The sequence below is a fragment of the Sturnira hondurensis genome, unplaced genomic scaffold (assembly GCF_014824575.4).
Source record: "Sturnira hondurensis isolate 20B ecotype Veracruz unplaced genomic scaffold, ASM1482457v3 Scaffold0009125, whole genome shotgun sequence".
In the NCBI taxonomy this organism is placed as follows: Eukaryota; Metazoa; Chordata; class Mammalia; order Chiroptera; family Phyllostomidae; genus Sturnira; species Sturnira hondurensis.
Window position 1 is genome coordinate 3,316,672 of NW_028081756.1, and position 20,001 is coordinate 3,336,672.

General features: G+C 37.3%; 1 protein-coding gene across 2 annotated transcripts in view; it reads right to left on the reverse strand.

Moving 5' to 3' along the window:
• Positions 1 to 20,001, reverse strand: part of PARG (poly(ADP-ribose) glycohydrolase) — a 215,949-nt gene that overhangs the window by 100,859 nt on the left and 95,089 nt on the right. For both annotated transcript variants that reach the window (XM_037056688.1, XM_037056687.1), the window contains exons 8-9: positions 16,347 to 16,439; positions 7,731 to 7,888 (exon numbers count right to left, since the gene is read on the reverse strand). In XM_037056688.1, coding sequence (XP_036912583.1) covers positions 7,731 to 7,888; positions 16,347 to 16,439 — 251 coding nt within the window. The remainder of the gene's footprint in view (positions 1 to 7,730; positions 7,889 to 16,346; positions 16,440 to 20,001) is intronic.

The window sequence follows — 20,001 nt, forward strand, 5'->3', positions numbered from 1 at the left end:
ACTTCCCCACCTAGAAATGCCCAGAATCAAAGTGAGCTGTCAATAGACTGTATCAGTGATCATGTATAATCCTTGTTCCTATTTGCTGGTTTAGGCTTATTAAAAACACGCACTATCTCAGTGAGAGGAGAGTGCATACATCCTGCTGTTGAAGAGTCCCTAAAACAACTGTATATACCACAGGTTTTACCTGCCTTAATTAATTTTCAGTTCTAGTGATCCCCTCCCCCCCCCCACCCCCCCCCCCCGCCAAAATCTGTCAGCCAGGAAGACAAGAGTAGGCCTACTACATACAGACCTACTTAAACTCTATTTCGTGAAAATATTACTGGGACACTTTGAGTTTAAATTTCTCATGGTCACTTTGGACTGATGAATAGCTATCGTTCATTTTACAGATCAAGAATTATTTCTAAGGAGAGTTCTAATCTCTGACTAGGTATGAGGTAGAAGTATTAATGTGGTTCATTGAAAAAAAGCTGTACAGTAGAATCATTAAGGGAGATAGCTTCTAGAGGCTGCTGCCTATACCCTCCTGAGTTTGATTCCCAATTATACAAATTAACTTGGTGAAGTAAACTGCTCTCTAAGCCTTCATCTCCTCACCTGGAAAAATAAGAAAAATGCCTCACTTATAAGATTAATACAAGGATTAAATTAAAAATATTGATTAGTAAATCACAAATACTTAGTAAATATTAGATATCATAAAGACATACGCTAATGCAAAAAAATTCAGATAATGCTGGGAAAGCAAAGGTACTTGTGCTGGATAAGGCATTACATAATAGTCAGCAAAAAAACAAGTCATAAAATGCTCACATTGTTCAGATCCACATTCCCTTCTTGAAGAAAGGTGGCTCAGCCTCTTTTCCTACCAAGCCTAACATGCAGGCCCTCACTCAGAACCAACCAGCTCAATCTTCAGGATAAATGACCATGCGCAATCAAAAGATAACCACGCTGTTTCTTTAAAAAAAAATTTTTTTTAGATTTTATTTATTTATGTTTAGAGGGGAAGAGAGGGAGAGAAACATCAATATATGGTTGCCTCTTGTGTGTCCTCTGCTGGGAACTGGCCTGCAACCTAGGCCTGTGCCCTGACTGGGAATCAAACCACCATCCTTTGGTTCATAGGCCCGTGCTTAATCCACTGAGCTGTGCCAGCCAGGGCACGATGCTATTTCTAAGAAGTCCCAGTGTTCCTGTCAGAAGTTTAGCTGAAAAATAGACATGCTTTAAAATTAAAACATATTTTGAAATTAATATATATTCTAGTAATTGGTGGCAGAAAACAGAAAGGCATCAAAGCCAAACTTCCCAGGACTTCTTGACTACCTGTCAGCCATCTCAAAAGTGCAGTACACCTTACTGTTGAGAGAAAAAGGCTGTCAGGTCTGCAGGTGCCCAGCCTTCAGAGAGCCCTCATGTTTCTTTTCCATGCTAAATGGGAAAGTAAGGATAAAAGAGAGGTAATGATAGTATGTCCTTGGGGCCAAAATCAAGAAGGAATAAACTTTATTCCAGTTGTTCAAGAAAGGCTCAAAAGAATCTGTGAATTCCACTCTCAAAATCAAATTTAAAAAACTGTCCAGTCTTTTTAAGTAACTGTCTTCTGCTCCATTTCTGATGATTGACTTGTTCTCCTCTTAAGTAACTTTTTCTTCTGATACAAAAGTAATAAATGCTCATTATAAACAGTTTGAAAAATATAGAAAAGGATTAGTAACATTTTAAATCTAATCACCCAGTGGAAATCATAATTTTGATTTTCTTGTCAATCCACTTTTTTGCTCATACACCTATATGCAGAGATGTAAATACATAAGTATATTAATAGATACAAATATTTTAACATAGTTGAGGTTATATTCTATTTATAATTTTTTATTCCTTTGCTAAAACCTACAACTGCTGATTCTAATCATATTTAACCTTTTACTCCCTTTCTTGTGCTTTTTCTTGTTTTACTGATGAGGAATGTATATTTATAGTTATCTACAAGAGAACCTTAAGCTTTTTGGAGAAGGAGGCTATAAACACTTAACCAAAATATAGCACTAAAGTTATCTGTGAAGAATTCTTAATAAGTGAAACTTAATGCTTGGAATTTGTTTTAAAATAACAAAAAAAGTAATATTGGATAGGTGAAAAACAATACTGCTAGGTATTGAAGCTAGGTGATTAAAATATGGGCTCATTATAGTGTTCTTGTTATTTTTGGTATGTTTGGAAATAGCCATAATACACTTTTAAAAAATAACTTTTGTTAGAAAAGAGGCTTTCTGATACAACCTTAATTTAGTAAGAAAACACACAACTCATCAAAAAAAATTTTAAAAGTCAACAATTAAGTCAAAGAATCCATCTTCTGAGAAAGCTTGTAACGAAGACAACAAAGGATTATCTTTGAGAACATCAAGATACATTTACTAGCTGATTACTCATTCCACAGAAACAAATTGTAAGGAGCAACTGAAACACTCATTTTAAAGCATTATTAACTATATCTAATTTATTCTTTCCAAAATAAATTAAAACAGAAAAAACCTAGAAACACTGGCATTATCTTCAGAATTTGGGATAGAATTTTTCAAATTTACAGCATCTCTGCAGATCTTAAGGATGATCAAACATTTATCCCAAAATAAACAAAAAAGCTACTTACTGTCATATTATTAATATAAAAGTTCTCTTTATGGAAATAATTATATTTCTATAAAATGAAATTTCCACTTCTTACATACAAATTTTGACCATTCCCTTTTCTGTACTAAAAAAGAAAACCTACGAGAGATGCAAAGCCTGTAACTGCTAGTGAGTGAATCTAATATATAATAAATACTTAATAATTTTTTCAAATAGGCAAAAAACTCATTTAATAAACAGATTCTATACACAACTGCAACAGCAGATACCAATGCTCTGTTTTCTCTCAGTCCTATCCTAAAAACCAGAGACATAAAAGAAAAAAACTGTTAATTAGTTACCTGTAGCTTAAAAATAACACACCTCCTAATTCATAAGAATAAGATACAGTTTGAAAAGTAAAAGACTGAGGATGAGGTTTTTAAGTTACAGTCCTAGCACTCAGCCACTAACCAGTCATTTGATATCTCAAATGTTTCATCTTCAAACTTATCTTTACTCACTCCACAAGAATTTACAGAAGGCCTACAATACCTGAGAGAATGAAAACAAGGGATGGATGAGATCCCTGCCCCACTGAAAGGATTAAACAGGCAATGATAACAAAACAGGTAGGTAGTACAGTAAGAAAAGTAGAGAAAACCACCATGGCTCATGTGGTTCAGTGGATTGAGCTCCCACCTGCAAACCAAAGGGTTGCCAGTTTGGTTCCCAGTCAGGGTACATGCCTGGGTTGTGGGCCAGGACCCTGGATGGGGTGTACAAGAGGCAACCGATTGATGTATCAGCAACAAAAGGGATGGATAAAATAAGATCAATGTATCTCTCACACATCAATGCTTCTCTCCCCTTCTTTCTCCATCCCTTTCCTCTCTCCAAAAATCAATAAATAAAATCTTAAAAAAAAAACAAAGTCTCTAGAGCTCCACCACCACCACATTATCCCAGCTAGCATCCTTTCCTAATGCACTACAATAGCCTCCCCAACTAGGTAAGCTTATTGTACTCTGGCCCCTCTCCACTGGGTTCCCACACTGTAGTCAAAACAACCTTGATTCATTTACTCTCCAGTCTCTCCTTCTGCCCTCCCCCTCCCCCCATATTAGTCCCTGGGCCTGCAGTACCCTTCTCGCCACAGTGCCTCTGTACATGGTTTTTTTTGTTTGATTTTTTAATATATTTTATTGATTATACCATTACAGTTGTTCTATTACCCCCTTTCATTCCCCTCCACCTGCACACTCCCTCCCCCACCATTCTCCCCCCCTTAGTTTATAACCACGTGTCTCAAGTTCTTTAGATTCTATATTTCCCCCACTATTCTCGCCCTCCCCCCTATCTATTTTCTACCTACCATCTATGCTATCTTCTGTGCCTTCTCCCCCCTTCTCCTCCTCCCACCCCCGTTTCTAACCCTCTATGTGTTCTTCATTTCTATGATTCCACTCCTGATCTAGCTGTCCTCTTAGTTGGCTTTTGTTTTAGGTGCAGTTGTTAATAATTGTGTGTTCGCTGTCCTTTCACTGTTAATATTTTTCATCTTCTTTTTCTTATACAAGTCCCTTTAGCATTTCATATAATAAGGGCTTGGTGATGATGAACTCCTTGAACTTGACCTTATCTGAGAAGCACTTTTATCTGCCCTTTCCATTCTAAATGAAAGTTTTCCTGGATAAAGCAATCTTGGCTGTAGGTCTTTGGATTTCATGACTTGGAATACTTCTTTCCAGCCCCTTCTTGCCTGTAAGGTCTCTTTTGAGAAATCCACTGACAGTCTGATGGGTACTCCTTTGTAGGTGACTATCCCCTTATCTCTTGCTGCTTCTAGAATTCTCTCCTTCATTTTCATCTTGGCTAATGTAATTATGATGTGCCTTGGTGTGTTCCTTCTTGGGTCCAACTGCTTTGGGACTCTCTGAGCTTCCTGGATTTCCTGGAAGTCTATTTCCTTTGCCAGACTGGGGAAGTTCTCCTTTATTATTTGTTCAAATACGGTTTCCACTCGTGGCTGTTTCTTTCCCCCTTCTGGTACCCCTATAATCCGGATGTTGGAATGCTTAAAGATGTCCTGGAGGTTCCTAAGCCTCTCCTCATTTTTTTAAATTCTCATTTCTTCATTCCTTTCTGGTCGGATGTGAAATAAAGGAAAATGTACAGGGAACCAATAAGTGACAGGAAGAAAACCGGACTCTAATCAGTGGTGTAGACCAGAAGGAAGATAGAAACATTTAACCAGAACAGAATGAAGAAACAAGAATTCAAAAAAATGAGGAGAGGCTTAGAAACCTCCAGGACATCTTTAAATGTTCCAACATCCAAATCATATGGGTGTCAGAAGAAAAGGAAGAGCAAGAAATTGAAAACTTATTTGAAAACACAATGAAGGAGAATTTCCCTAATCTGGAAAAGGAAATAGACTTCCAGGAATTCCAGGAAGCTCAGAGAGTCCCAAAGAAGTTGGACCCAAGGAAACACACTCCAAGGCACATTATAATTATATTACCCAAGATGAAAGAGGAGAGAATTTTAAAAGCAGCAAGAGAAAAGGAGACAGTTATCTACAAAGGAGTTCCCGTAAGACTGTCAGCTGATTTCTCAAAAGAAACCTAGCAGGCAAGAAGGGGCTGGAAAGAAGTATTCTAAGTCATGAAAGACAAGGACCTACATCCAAGATTACTCTACCTAGAAAAGCTTTAATTTAGAATGGAAGGGCAGATAAAGTGCTTCCCAGATAAGGTCAAGTCAAGTTAAGGGAGTTCATCATTGCCAAGCCCTTATTATATGAAATGTTAAAGAGACTTATCTAAGAAAAAGAAGAAAAAAATATGAAAAGTAAAAATGACAATTCACAGCTATTAACAACCAACCCTAAACAAAAATAAAAACAAACTAAGCAAACAACTAGAACAGGAACAAAATTACAGAAATGGAGATCACATGGAGCACTATCAGTGGGGGAGTAGGTAGGGAGAGAGGGATGAAAGGTACAGAGAATAAGTAGCATAAATGGTGGGTAGAAAATAGACCAGGGGAGGTTAAGAATAGTATAGAAAATGTAGAAGCCAAAGAACTTATATGTATGACACATGGAAATGAACTAAAGTGGGGAAATGAAAGTGGGAGGGGTGTGCAGGGCAGAGGGGAATAAGAGGGGGAATGGGACAACTGTAATGGCATAATCAATAAAATATATTTAAAAAAAGAAGTGTTTCCTCACATTTCCCATACACAAAAAAATATATAGGAGAGAAGGGGTAGGGATAGCTCTTCCTTATAATTCCAATTAATAAATGCAGGAAGATGGAATTAAAATTACAATAGGCAAATATTCAGTAATAACTGTTGCAGATAAGATCCACCAGTGGATGCCAAAATTAGTGGGGGAAATGTGAAGCAAAATGTTTGCATAGTACCAACATATCTCCTTCAATATATTTATTAACCCAAAAGGAAAAGTCAGTAACTGTAAAGTGGAAAACCAAGCAGATACCACCTTAGCCAGATGATCACCAGTAATAATAGTAGTCACGTCAACATCATGAACCCACTGAGAATGCACTGAGAAGGATACAACATCAGTTCTGTGGTATTTCTGCCAAAGTGTATGATCCTCATTCCATTTGTAGAAAAATGTCAGCCAAACCCAAACAGAGGGGCATTCTACAAAATAACTGAATCGTAGTCTTCAAAAGTATCAAAGTCATAAAGGAAAAGCAAAAACTAGGGAATAGAATGAAGGAGAAAATAAAACTAAATACGATGTGCAAACTGGGAGGACCCTGGTACAGAAAAATACATTAGAAAAGCTGCTATAATTCAAATAAGGTCTGCAGTTAATAATATTATAACAATACTGGTCCTACCTCATTCTGATAATTTTACTATGGTGAACATAGTAATACTAACACTAGGTGAAGCAGGGTTAGTTGTGCACAGGACTTCTGAGTACTATCTTTGCAACTTTTTACATGTCTAAAATTAATTGAAAATAAAAAGTTTTTAAGACCATGAAAAAGGTCAACTAAAATAAGAGGCATTAATGCAACATTCAACTTTGGAGACAAAACAAAACAAAACACAAGAGCGTGACTCTGCTCCTTGACTGCACTGCTTCTTCTGAACTCGCCCACACAGCCCCACCCTCAGAGACAAAAGATGGGGATTGGAGGGAGGTAGTGGAAGGAGACACAGCATACTGGGAAAGAAGAGCATATATTGTAACAATCTTCTGAAGGCAGCCCCTGATATTAGGGAAGAAAACTTACATTCTCTCTACTGATGCCAAGATAATTCTCAGGTAAAAAGGAAAAAAACAGAAGTTTTCCCAAGAAGGAGGGTTGTGTTGTTGATGGTAAGGAGTGGGAGAAAGAAAAAAATGTAATATTCATTTGCAAAGAAGATTTCACATAGTTTATGTAGATGATGGAGAGAGTAATCGCTTTGGAAAATGGTTGGAATTTAAAACTTGATCAACACCTTCACAATGTAATTATTTGTATGCAAATAATATAAACATTTTTGTCTTCCACTTAAAAATAACACATTGACAAATTAGTCATATCTATAAAAAGTCAAAGTCAACTTTCAATTTTGCTTTTCATCCTAACAGGAATGTTTTTCAAGTCTCCCAAGTTAGTCAGACTCATGACTTTAAACTCAGACTTCACAAAAAGGAGGACTTGCACTTCAGCTCTAACAGTGTTTCAGCATACAAAGATTATAATGTACAATAAATGTTCTTGTGAATAATCACACGGAGGAGGAATAAAGAATCCAGGACACTCAAGAAGGGGGGGACATTCTGACCGGGTAGAAAGAATATGGACCATGGAATAAGACAGACCTGAGATTAAACCTCAGTTCTGCATTTTACTGGCTCTGTATCCTAATCAAGTTTTACAAACTTTACTTATCTTGCCTGCAAAATGGCAAGAATACCAGACACCTCACTGTATTGTAAAGAATAAATTAGGTGAGTACACATAAAATGTTTGGCCTAGGGCAAATTACTCTGTAAATATTATTAGTTCTTTCCTTCCCTTTCCATTTCATTGTTAAAGAGATGTTTTCAGAAAACATACCGATTGAAGTTAATGTCTGGGTAACTAGAATATTCGGATTTTATCTTAGCATTTCGACGTGGAAATGTGCAGAAGAAAGCATTAGCTAAAAGACTGGCAATCTGATCCTGCGACATTGTGATGGAATGATTCATCTTCTGTTTCAGGAGCGGTATTGGCTGACAGAGGAAACAAAAAATACAGACAAGGAATTCAATAATTAGTTCAGCAATTTCAAAAGCAGAGGCACCAAATAGCATTTATTAAATTAAAGTAGGAATAACATCAGGCTACTCTTAAATTCTTAAATCAGCAATACTGTTAGGAAAATGTACTTCTTTGATTAACTACAGATTTCTTACCAATAATAATAATAGTGAAGAGAACATAAAACATTACTTCCTAGAGAAAAACCAGATTGCTTTAGCAAGTAAGAAATAAAAACACATTACCCATGTAATAAAACTTAAAGCAAAGGGTGAAAGACAATAATACAAGGTAGAGTTTAACTATCAAAGCACATAAAAAATTTTATTCTCGCTTATATTAAAGATTGTTAGAGCGATTTTTCTCTTTTAGTCCTAAATAAAATAATCTAAGGAAAATAACTCAATAAATAAGTCTTTTCCTTCTAATTCTGAACACTTCGCATTGACAATTTCTCTATTAATAAAACTCAATCTAATTTTATGAAAGCAATTAATAGAATATATGTATACACACACACACACACATATACAGACTTATGTATAAATTCTAAGACAAGCATTTCCTAACTAAGCTTTCCAATTCAAGGAAGAAGCAGGGCATTTTATCTTCAAAATTTTGATATCTGAAATTCCTTCTACTATACCAAACCCAAACTTACTGACCTTTTAGTTTCAGTATAATCCACAGGACCTGATTATTGTATCCAGTGGGTTTTATTCTATTCTAAATGTTTAAACAAAATGTTTAAAGACACAATGGTAAAACCAAACACCAACTCCCAACATCTCTTTTACATCTGAGTTGTTAAATTCAAAATGTTTAGGGGATGCTTTTCCTTCTCCTTGTCAATAAGAGCCAAAATTAAGTATTGTGAATACCTGGATTAATCACAAACCACTATGCAAAGAGAACTGTTCTGATCATACCTCAGGAAACAGCACCAGAAGTGACACTGAGAAAAGGCAGACAAGAGAAATAAAAACTGCAATACTGTAAGAATGAACTTTTCTCCAAGTAACAAAAAATACACATCATTGTTAGAATAAGAGTTGGCTAACATTTCAACTATTTCTCTTGAAAAAATAGAAAGGTAAACAAACAACGGAAGCATAAAGAATTTATTTTCAGGACTTCCGACAAGATGGAGGCATAGGTGGAAACACTGTGCCTTCTCCCACAACCAAGTTTAAAGACAACAAAGATTTAGTAACAAAAATGCTGCCAAAACACAGAAAATTGAACTACAGGGAAGTCCAACCACAATGAACTGTTCAAGCCAGACTGGTAAGAGGGGCGGAGCCAGTGGCAGAGAAGGGTTGGGCAGGAAAGATCCCCCGACCCAGGTGTACAGACAGGCATGGGGTGATCCCAGGTATGGGGTAGCAACAGGCGGACCCAGTGAGGGCAGAAGGCGGCAGGCTGACTGCGGTCACACATTCGCGAGCAGATAAACAAGAGAAGGAGCAAGCAGTGAGACAGACTGTGCAGGTCCCAGTCACGGGAAGCAGCAGTGGGGACCGCCACTGCCCTTCTTGGACCCCGCCCCCACATACAGCATCAAGACCCAGAGATTGAGTTGCCTGGCTCTGGTGAACACCTAGGGCTCTGACCCTCATACATAACAGACACAAGCAGACAAAAACATGGCTCAAGAACTCAAAGCCCCAGAGCCGATAACTCTAAGCGACCAAGAAATAGCCAACCTCTCAGATGCACAATTCAAAACACTGGTGATGAGGATGTTCACAAAACTGGTTGATTTTAGTCAGAAATTAGAGGAACAAATGAAGGCTACACTAAGTGAAATGAAGAAAAATGCACAGGGAACCAACAGTGATGGAAAGGAAACTGGAACTCAAATCAATGGCATGGACCAGAAGAAAGGAAGAAACAACCAAACAAAAAAAAAATGAAGAAACAAGAATTCAAAAAAATGAGGAGAGCCTTAGGAACCTTCAGGACATCTTTAAATGCTCCAACATCCGAATTATATGGGAACCAGAAGGGGAAGAGGAACAGCAAAAAGTGGAAAACTTACTTGACCAAATAATAGAGGAGAACTTTCCCAGTCTGGCAAAGGAAATAGACATCCAGGAAATCCAGGAAGCTCAGAGTCCCAAAGAAGTTGGACCCAAGAAGGAACACACCAAGGCACATCATAATTACATTAGCCAAGACTAAAATGAAGGAGAGAATTCTAGAAGTAGCAAGAGACAAGGGGACAGTCACCTACAAAGGAGTTCCCATAAGACTGTCAGCTGATTTCTCAAAAGAGACCTTACAGGCAAGAAGGGGCTGGAAAGAAGTATTCCAAGTCATGAAATCCAAAGACCTACATCCAAGATTGCTCTATCCAGCAAAGCTTTCATTTAGAATGGAAGGGCAGATGAAGTGCTTCTCAGATAAGGTCAAATTTAAGGAGTTCATCATCACCAAACCCTTATTATATGAAATGTTAAAGGGACTTATCTAAGAAAAAGATGATAAAAATATGAACAGTGAAAGGACAGCAAACTCAGTTATTAACAACCACACCTAAAATGAAAGCAGACTAAGAGGACAGCTAGATCAGGAGTGGAACCAAAGAAATGGAGATCACATGATGGGTTAGCAAGAGGGGAGTGGGAGGAAGAGAAGGGGAGAGAAGGTACAGAAAATAAGTAGCATAGACGGTAGGTAAAAAATAGATAGGGGGGAGGGCGAGAATAGTAGGGGAAATATAGAATCTAAAGAACTTGAGACACGTGGTCATAAACTAAAGAGGGGAATGGTGGGGGAGGGGTGTACAGGGTGGAGGGGAATAAAGGGGAAATGGGACAACTGTAATGGCATAATCAATAAAACATATTTTTTAAATAGATTTTATTTTCACTTTGGTACCCAAAATTCTCTCACTTTAGGCCTTAGAAATCAGTATTTCAAAGAAAGAGGAAGTTTGTCACATTGCTCTCCATTTCCCACCTTATACATCTATTTACAATCCAGCAATAAGTTTAGAAAAGGTAACAATGTGTCAATGGCTTAAAGCAAACTTGTACTTGGTTTTAGTAAGAAATGAGATTTTAACCACTATATACTAAAATACCCACAGTATGATATTAAAAATTAATGGTGATATTTGAAGCTTTAGAGACTTTAAACACAAATATTTCTTGCCTCCCTAATAACCAAATAGGGTAACTTTAAATGGAATAAATGATTTCTGTTCTCTTGGCGAAGAAGAAATGCCTGAAAGCTCATTGGGGAAAATGTGAGGATGGAAATCTTACCCTCAAGTGCTCACCTTAAAAAAAAAATAAGCTGATTCATATAAACAAAGACCTTTCCAAAAGTGCATGTCCAAAATTTGTTTCCTTTAATCTTCTTTTTACAAATAGAATATTCACCATTCAGATTTGGTTACAAGAATGTTAATGTGATAATTAAATAACAATATATGCAATTTTATGTGTCAATATATATTTTGATACCAAATTGAAATGTTACTTCTGCAGCGGAATTTACTTTTCAGTAGACAGCACAGATTTAAAATGTTCTCCCCAGTAATCTACTAATGGTAGAATAAAGCTATTTTAAATCAGGAGAAAACATTGGGGAGCCATGAGTCTAATTGTGGTTCTGCCAAGTGACTTGTTATAGCTTACAAATTTACAAGCTTTTAAGTAAACATATCATTAAATATGAAAGCATTTTCTCCTAAGCATGAGGGGAAGAAAAGATTAAGTGATTAATGTCTAAAGGCAATACATTGTCAATCGTGAACTACAGATTGAATTCAAAAGCATTTAATTATGAGGAATCTAAAGAACAATATAAATGACCAAATAAAACAGAAACAGACTCATAGATACAGAGAACAGACTGCAGGTTGTCAGAGAAGGAGGAGCCTTGGAGGCTGGATAAAAAAGGTAAAGGGAATGCCCTGGCTGGTATAGCTCAGTGGACTGAGTGCGGGCCTGCAAACCAGACGATTGCGGTTCAATTCCCAGTCAGGGCACATGCCTGGGTTGCAGGCCAGTTCTCAGCAGGGGATGCACGAGAAGCAACCATACACTGATGTTTCTCTTCTTCTCTCCTTCCCTTCCCCTCTAAAGATAAATAAATAAAATATTTTAAAAAAGGTAAAGGGAATAAAAAGTACAAATTGATAATTACAATGGGATGTAAAGTAAAGCATAAGCAACAGTCAATAATACTGTGATAACTATGTACGGTGCCAGGTGGCTACTGGAAATATTAGGGGAAACACTTTGTAAAGTATAATATATGATTGTCTAACCACTAACTATGCTGTACACCTGAAACTAATACAAAATAATATTGAACACATATTAAAAATAAATAATAAATAAAATTTAAAAATCATTTAATTAAGCACTATTAAATTTGGGGATACAAAGAGGAGCTCCCTTGAGGAAGAACATAATCAAATGAGATATATAAAGCTATAAATTATAAATAACGTACTAAATATGATTTGAGTGCTACAGGAGGGATTAGATTTGGCTGGCAGAGGTAGGGAAGGCTTTGCAGAGGAAGTAAAAGTTAGACCCTAAAAGGTAGAGAGAACTTTTACTAGGTGAGGCAAAAAGTTAAGGAGGGAAAGGAAAAAACAATAAACATGAAACATAAGCAAGCAAAATCAGGCATAACCTGTTTTAATGAGTTTTGTTTTATTGCACTTTGCAGATACCTTGTTTTTAACAAATTGAAGCCTTGTGGCAACCCTGCATCCAGCAAGTCTTTTAGTATCATTTTTCCAATAAGCTCAGATTATAGTTGACATTTTTAGCATTAAAGTATTTTATAATTAAGGTATGTACACTGTGTTTTTAAACATACTGCTGTTGCACATTTAATAGACTACATTATAGTGTAAGCATAACTTTTATATGCACTAGGAATCCAAAACATTCATGCCACTTGCTTTATTGCAATATTTGCTTTATTGTGCTGGTCTGGAGTGAACTGTATTATCTCCAAGGTATGCCTGTAACTCCCAACATAAACAACCAGGTAAGTTTTAAAATATATTTACCTGGCTCAGTAAAAAACTTATCTCAAACACAGTGTATTAATGAGGTGAAATTAAAGTTAAAATTAAAGTTACATAAAATTGGAAATACCACAGTGAAATGCTAACAAGTAGAGCACACTGAAAAACATTAAATGGTTCTCAACTGAAGGTGGCAGCATGGCCCACAGAGATCTGAACATGGTTTTTCGTTGTCCCAATGACTATGCTTGTGGTTTCTGGGGTACCTCAATGACAAAACAAAATATGGGTGACCATCCCACACATGTAGAAACTATTCCACCCAAAATGCCCCCAGAGCCTCTGTGGAGAAACAGTGTTAAGTAGAACCCCTTGCTAGTATCCATGTAGCCATGGGGTTGGCCCTAGAAATAAAAGAAAAAGGCAAATTCAAGCCACTGTTGAGAGAAATGCGGGAAGAAAATCACGAAGAACAAACCGTTGTGGGGATTTAAAAATGGGTATGCAAATTATTTGATACCCACTCCTCTTAAGAATTAGAGTTTAATTCCCACCTCCTTGAGTGTGGGCTAGATTTAAGCAACTAATTTGTAATGAATAGAAAAGTAGCAGCACTAATGATGCTGGGTGCTTTTTAAAACTAGATAAAAAATACAATAGCACTCTTTGCTGTCTCCCTTGAGCAGCTTTTTCCCCCCTTTCATTTAATACATTTTATTGATTATGCCATTACAGTTGTCCCATTTCCCCCCTTTCATTCCCCTCCACCCTGCACACCCCTCCCCCACCATTCCCCCCTTTAGTTTATGTCCATGTGTCACAAGTTCTTTAGATTCTATATTTCCCATACTATTCTTCCCCCCCCTGTCTATTTTCTACCCACCATCTATGCTACTTATTTTCTGTACCTTCTCCCCCCTTCTGTTCCTCCCACTCCCCTCTTGCTAACCCTCCATGTGATCTCCATTTCTTTGGTTCCACTCCTGATCTAGCTGTCCTCTTAGTCTGCTTTCATTTTAGGTGTGGTTGGTAATAACTGAGTTTGCTGTCCTCTCACTGTTCATATTTTTTATCTGCTTTTTCTTAGATAAGTCCCTTTAACATTTCATATAATAAGGGCTTGGTGATGATGAACTCCTTGAACTTGACCTCATCTGAGAAGCACTTTTATCTGCCCTTCCATTCTAAATGAAAGCTTTGCTGGATAGAGCAATCTTGGATGTAGGTCTTTGGATTTCATGACTTGGAATACTTCTTTCCAGCCCCTTCTTGCCTGTAAAGTCTCTTTTGAGAAATCAGCTGACATTCTGATGGGCACTCCTTTGTAGGTGACTGTCCCCTTGTCTCTTGCTGCTTCTAGAATTCTCTCCTTCATTTTAATCTTGGCTAATGTAATTACAATGTGTCTTGGTGTGTTCCTCCTTGGGTCCAACTTCTTTGGGACTCTCTGAGCTGCCTGGACTAAGTGGAAGTGTATTTCCTTTGCCAGATTGGAGAAGTTCTCCTTTATTATTTGTTCAAGTAAGTTTTCCACTTGTTGCTGTTCCTTTTCCCTTTCTGGTACCCCTATAATGCAGATGTTGGAATGTTTAAAGATGTCCTGGAGGTTCCTAAGTCTCCCCTCATTTTTTTGAATTCTTATGTCTTCACTCTTTTCTGATTCCATTGATTTGAGTCCCAGTTTCCTTTCCATCACTATTGGTTCCCTGTGCATTTTTCTTCATTTCACTTAGTGTAGCCTTCATTTTTTCATCTAATTTGTGACTAAAATCAATCAGTTCTGTGAGCATCCTGATCACTAGTGTTTTGAACTATGCATCTGATAGCTTGGCTATCTCTTGCTTGCTTAGAAGTATTGGCTCTGGGGCTTTGATTTGTTCTTCTGTTTGAGCCTTAAAGTTTTGGTCTGCTCATGCCCGTTATGTATGATGGGCAAAAGCTTAGGTGTTCACTGTGGTGGGTCAACCCAGTCTCTGGGTTGTTACTGCGGGGTGGGGGTGGGGGGCGGAGTCAGAGAGGAAACAATGGCACTGGTTTCACTCTCTCTGGGATTTCGGTCCCCTCTGCCACTTCCCATAAGCCAATTGGGCCCTTCTGGTTCTGATTCCCAGGTGGGTGGGCTTGTGTATATTCTAGGACCCTGTGGGTCTCTCCAACAAACTCTCTTGTGAGGCTGGGAGCCTCTCCCAGCACCTCAACCCCCCAAAGTTTTTTCAATAGGTGCTTTTAGGGTTTATTTCCCAGGGCTGAGGCCCTGTATTGTGTGGTTTGTCTCACTTTCCGTTTTTTCATCTGGTTTATCTGTGCGTGAATGTGTGACTGTGGTTAACCAGCCGCCTTGAGCCCTCACTAGGTCTGCCCATTGCCACCACACACCTGGGATCTGCGAACCGCTGCCTGCGCACGTGGGTTTGTGTGGCAGCCACCGCTTTTCCCTGCTGCAACCCCTCTCTGCTGGCCACCGACTCCACCCCTCTTACCCATCTGGATGAATGGTTCATTGTTGTTGGACTTCCGTACAGTTCAATTTTCTGTGTGTTTTGGTTGTGTCTTTGTTACTAAATCTTTGTTGTCCTTAAATTTGGTTGTGTGAGGAGGTACATTATTTCCACCTCCACCTCCACCTTGGCCCTCCCTTGAGCAGCTTGTGCTGGAGAACTCAGCAACCTGGTCATGAGGATCCCTAGTCATCCTATATAGAGGCAGGCCCATAAGGCACTAAAGTTTGAAGTAATTTGTTATACAGTAATAAACAATTTTAAAACTCCAGACAAAATGGACTATTACCAGATTCTTTCTTCTAGTTTAAAAAATTAAGAAACTACCATGAGGCTGGTGTAGCTCAGTGGATTGGGCATGGGCCTGCGAACCAAAGGATCGCAGTTCAATTCCCATTCAGGGCACATGCCTGAGTTGCAGGCCAGTTCCCAGCAGGGTACATATGAGAGGCAACCATACAGTGATATTTCTCTCCCTCTCTCCTTCCCTTTGCCTCTAAAGATAAATAAATAAAATCTTTAAAAAAAGAGAAAATACCATGAGTTAGTTCATTTATTATATAATATACCATTTTGGGGATTAGAGAAGGAATGAGTAGGTATTATTAAGCCATTTGGAAGATAATCCATTCGTGTATTTTTGAAATAATTACTACTGTACCTTTGAAAAGTTAAGAGGCTGTATAAGCAAAAAGAAAAACAAGTCTGAGTAAGCAAACTTTAACAGTGTAAACTGAAGCTCATAAATTCAATGTTACATTTTAAATGTCCTTTTCTAGCATTCCTTTAGCCTCTAACCTTTTCTAGCAAAATCATCATATTCTTTGGCAAAAACTTTTACCCCTCTCTCGATTCTGCTTCCTTGATCTTGTCATTAAGAGTTTAATTGTGAGTGAGAAGAAAGCTACCAGGGAAGAAGGTATTTCCACTAACCTGGGTGCAAATATTTGGCAGACAGAGTGCAATTTTCACCATATCAGGCAAAATGGACTGATATAAATGTTGGGCTTCTGCTTCTTCGAGTACCTGAGAACCAATGAAATCTGTTGTCAGTGATGTTTGCTATGAACTTAAATTACATACCTGCTTTTTATAGGATTTCATAATAACCCACATTATCAGTACTAACAGGGGCACTAAGGCAAACTTACAAATTCATTTCCAAATGTATGTAATTCACCTTAATGCCCTCTGAAAACTAATTAAGTATGCCAAATATCATATACCTCTCATATCAGCATTCACAATTAAATAAAAACACAAATAAAAAATAGTACACTCTGCCCTTGGTTATATCAACTAAAAACTGCCTGACCATCAAGAATTCTCTCAGAAGCCGCATGGCTAAGGAAAACAGTATGAAGATAAAAAGAGAAGCAACTTTTTGGGAAAACATATTTGCCAATGATACCTCAGACAAAGGTTTACTCTCCAAAATATACAAAGAACTCACTCGACTCCACTCAAAGAAGACGAGCAACCCAATTAAAAAATGGGCAAAGGACTTGAACAGACCCTTCTCCAAGAAGGACATACAGAGGATCCAGAGACACATGAAAAGATGCTCAATATCACTAGGTATCAGAGAGATGCAAATTAAAACCACAATGAGATACCACTTTACACCAGTCAGAATGGCCATCATAAACAAAGAAACAAACAACAAGTGCTGGAGAGGTTGTAGGGATAAGGGGACCCGAGTTCACTGTTGGTGGGATTGCAGACTGGTACAAACACTATGGAAAATAGTATGGAATTTTCTAAGAAAACTAAAAATGAACGTGCCTTTTGACCCAGCAATTCCACTATGAGGAATATATCCTAAGAACCCTGAAACAGCAATCCAAAAGAACCTATGCACCCTGATGTTCATAGCAGCACCATTTATGATAGCCAAGAGTTGGAAGCAACCTAGATGCCCATTGGTAAATGACTGGATCAAAAAGCTATTGTACATTTACACAATGGAATTCTATGCTGCAGAAAGGAAGAAGGAGCTCCTACCCTTTGCCACATCATGGATGGAACTGGAAAGCATTATGCTGAGTGAAATAAGCCAGGCGGTAAAAGACAAATACCATATGATCTCACCGTTAACAGGAATCTAAACAACAAAACAAACAAGCAAGCAGAATATGACCAATGACACTCAAATATGGAACAGGCTGACAGGGTCCACAGGGGAGAGGGGAGAGGGGAGAGAATCATAGGGGAAAAGGGGAAGGACTCACATGAACAAGTATAAAGGACACATGGACAATAACTAAGGTGGGGGGGTGGAAATGGGAGGGAGGTGGAGAGCACTGGGGTGGGGGCAGGACTGGGAATATAAGACAGAAAACTGTACTTGAATAAGAATTAAATAAAAAAAGAAAAAGAAAAAGAAAATAAATAAATAAATAAATAAAAAGAATTCTCTCAGAAGCCCTCAAGGATCCATCTAACTTCAATAGTCTAGAATTTAAAGAAATCACCATAAAAGCCATACTCATTATTTCAGACCATATTATTGGATATAAACTGAAGTTTCTGATGACATTAGAATTTTCCTTTTTCAGGCCACAATTTCCAGGTCATAATTTAAAGCACAACAAAGATGATATTCATGGCCCATTTCTGTCTTTTAGAATTTCCCATCTCTACTAGGTTTCAGAAATTACTTTAGGACTTTTACTCTAATTTCACTCTAAATATCAGGGTACTTCTTTAAAAGTACTAAAAATGACAACACTCTTAATTAGGAGATACAGTCAAGACTAAAGTAAATCATTTATCTACTTGAAATCACATTTGAACTAGAGGAGGCCACATTTATAATCCAGTCTGATACTGTCATTATTGCAGCAAAAGGACAACTGAGGCAAAGGAGGTTTCCTGATCATCTTAGATTGTGAAGATCAATTAAGCAACTAATCAGAAGTAGAACCTATGCTCTCATCGCTATTCCACAGCTCTCCCTACTTCCTTATGGGACCAGTATTTGGCATTGATAATGTAAAAGTCTTCACAAATATCTATAGATCTCCTCTGCTACCAGAATATAGATATTCAAAAATATCTACAGATTTCCTTTGCTACAAGCTGAAATTTAAAAAAATATTGATTCACCTACGTGCACCTGGACTGGGTTTGTGAGTAAACAGAATAAGTAACAAAAAGTTTTACAGAAAGTTCTCAAGACTAAGAACTGTCTTTTACACCAAAGCTCTAAAACTTAACCTATACTTACCACAATGAGAAAAATTCTGGTCAAAATGAACAGAAATATATTTGTAATTCAGGCATATACAGGTATATCTATTAATCACAGATACACAGAAAACTAAGCAAGTGACCAACACAAGACAATTATTAATTCTGGGGAAAACAAAAAGTTGTAGAAGAGCAGAAAAGCAATCACATCTCAGATATAGTGTTTTTGCCATCCTACTAAGAAAACAGAATATTGATCTAATTGAAATAAATATAACTATACTGGGAAAATGAGAAAACAGAAATAAAGCTTTGCTACTGGTGATGGGAGAAGTGAATGGTAGCTAAACCCTAATCTTCTATATTGGGAAATTTACATATTAAAACAAAATAGCTCAAGAATCCAAAGTGGTTAAATGGCTGCCTCTTCCACATAAGCCATTAAAGCCTCTTTAACTCTAATAAAAATAAAAGCTAAATTAAAAAAATAATACACTCATAGAAGACATTCTACTATTTTAGAGACACACAAGATAATCTTAAAATTTTTCCTTTTCTGGGTACCCTTGCTAAATTAAAACCACAATTTCTAAATCATAATTTAAAGCATAAAAATGACATTTATGGCCCCTGATTTTCTTTTATAATTTCCCATCTCTACTTGCTTTCCTGTACCTGAAAATACATAATATATATTAATGCATTTGATTAAAATATTCAATCTCTTCTTACATATAGCTTATCTTTTTATAAAACAATTACTCTGAAATAATTATACATTCATAGGAAGTTGCAAAAATAGTATACACAGAGCTCCAATTTACCCATGACCCTATTTCCCTTAATGGTTACATTTTACATAACTATAGTACAACACTGAAACCAGGAAATTAATACTGGACCAGTTTATGTGTATCATTTTATGCTATTTTATCACATGTGCATTCCTATAACCACCACCAAAATCAACATAAAGAACTGCTCTAGTACAACACACATCTCCCTGATGCTGCCCATTTACAGTCACAAATTCCTTCCTCTAATCATTCCTAAACCTAGCAACCAGTACTCCTGTTTTCCATCTGTAAAATATTGTCATGTTATATAAATGAAATCAGAGTATATGACGAGTATGTCCCTTAAAGACTGACCTTTTTCACCAAGCATAATGCCCTTCAGATCTATTTTTTAATTCAATCCTTACTGTATTTTTTGGCATTACTATTTAGTCCCCTGATACTCCTCTTTCCCCAAGCAATCAGCACACTGCTATCCAAGCCCATGAGTCCTTTTTCCTGTTTGCTCAATTCTCTACCCGATACCCTAACCCCACCCCACCTCCCAGCTGTCATTCTGCTCTCCATCTATGAGTCTGTCCCAATTTTCCTTTGTTAGT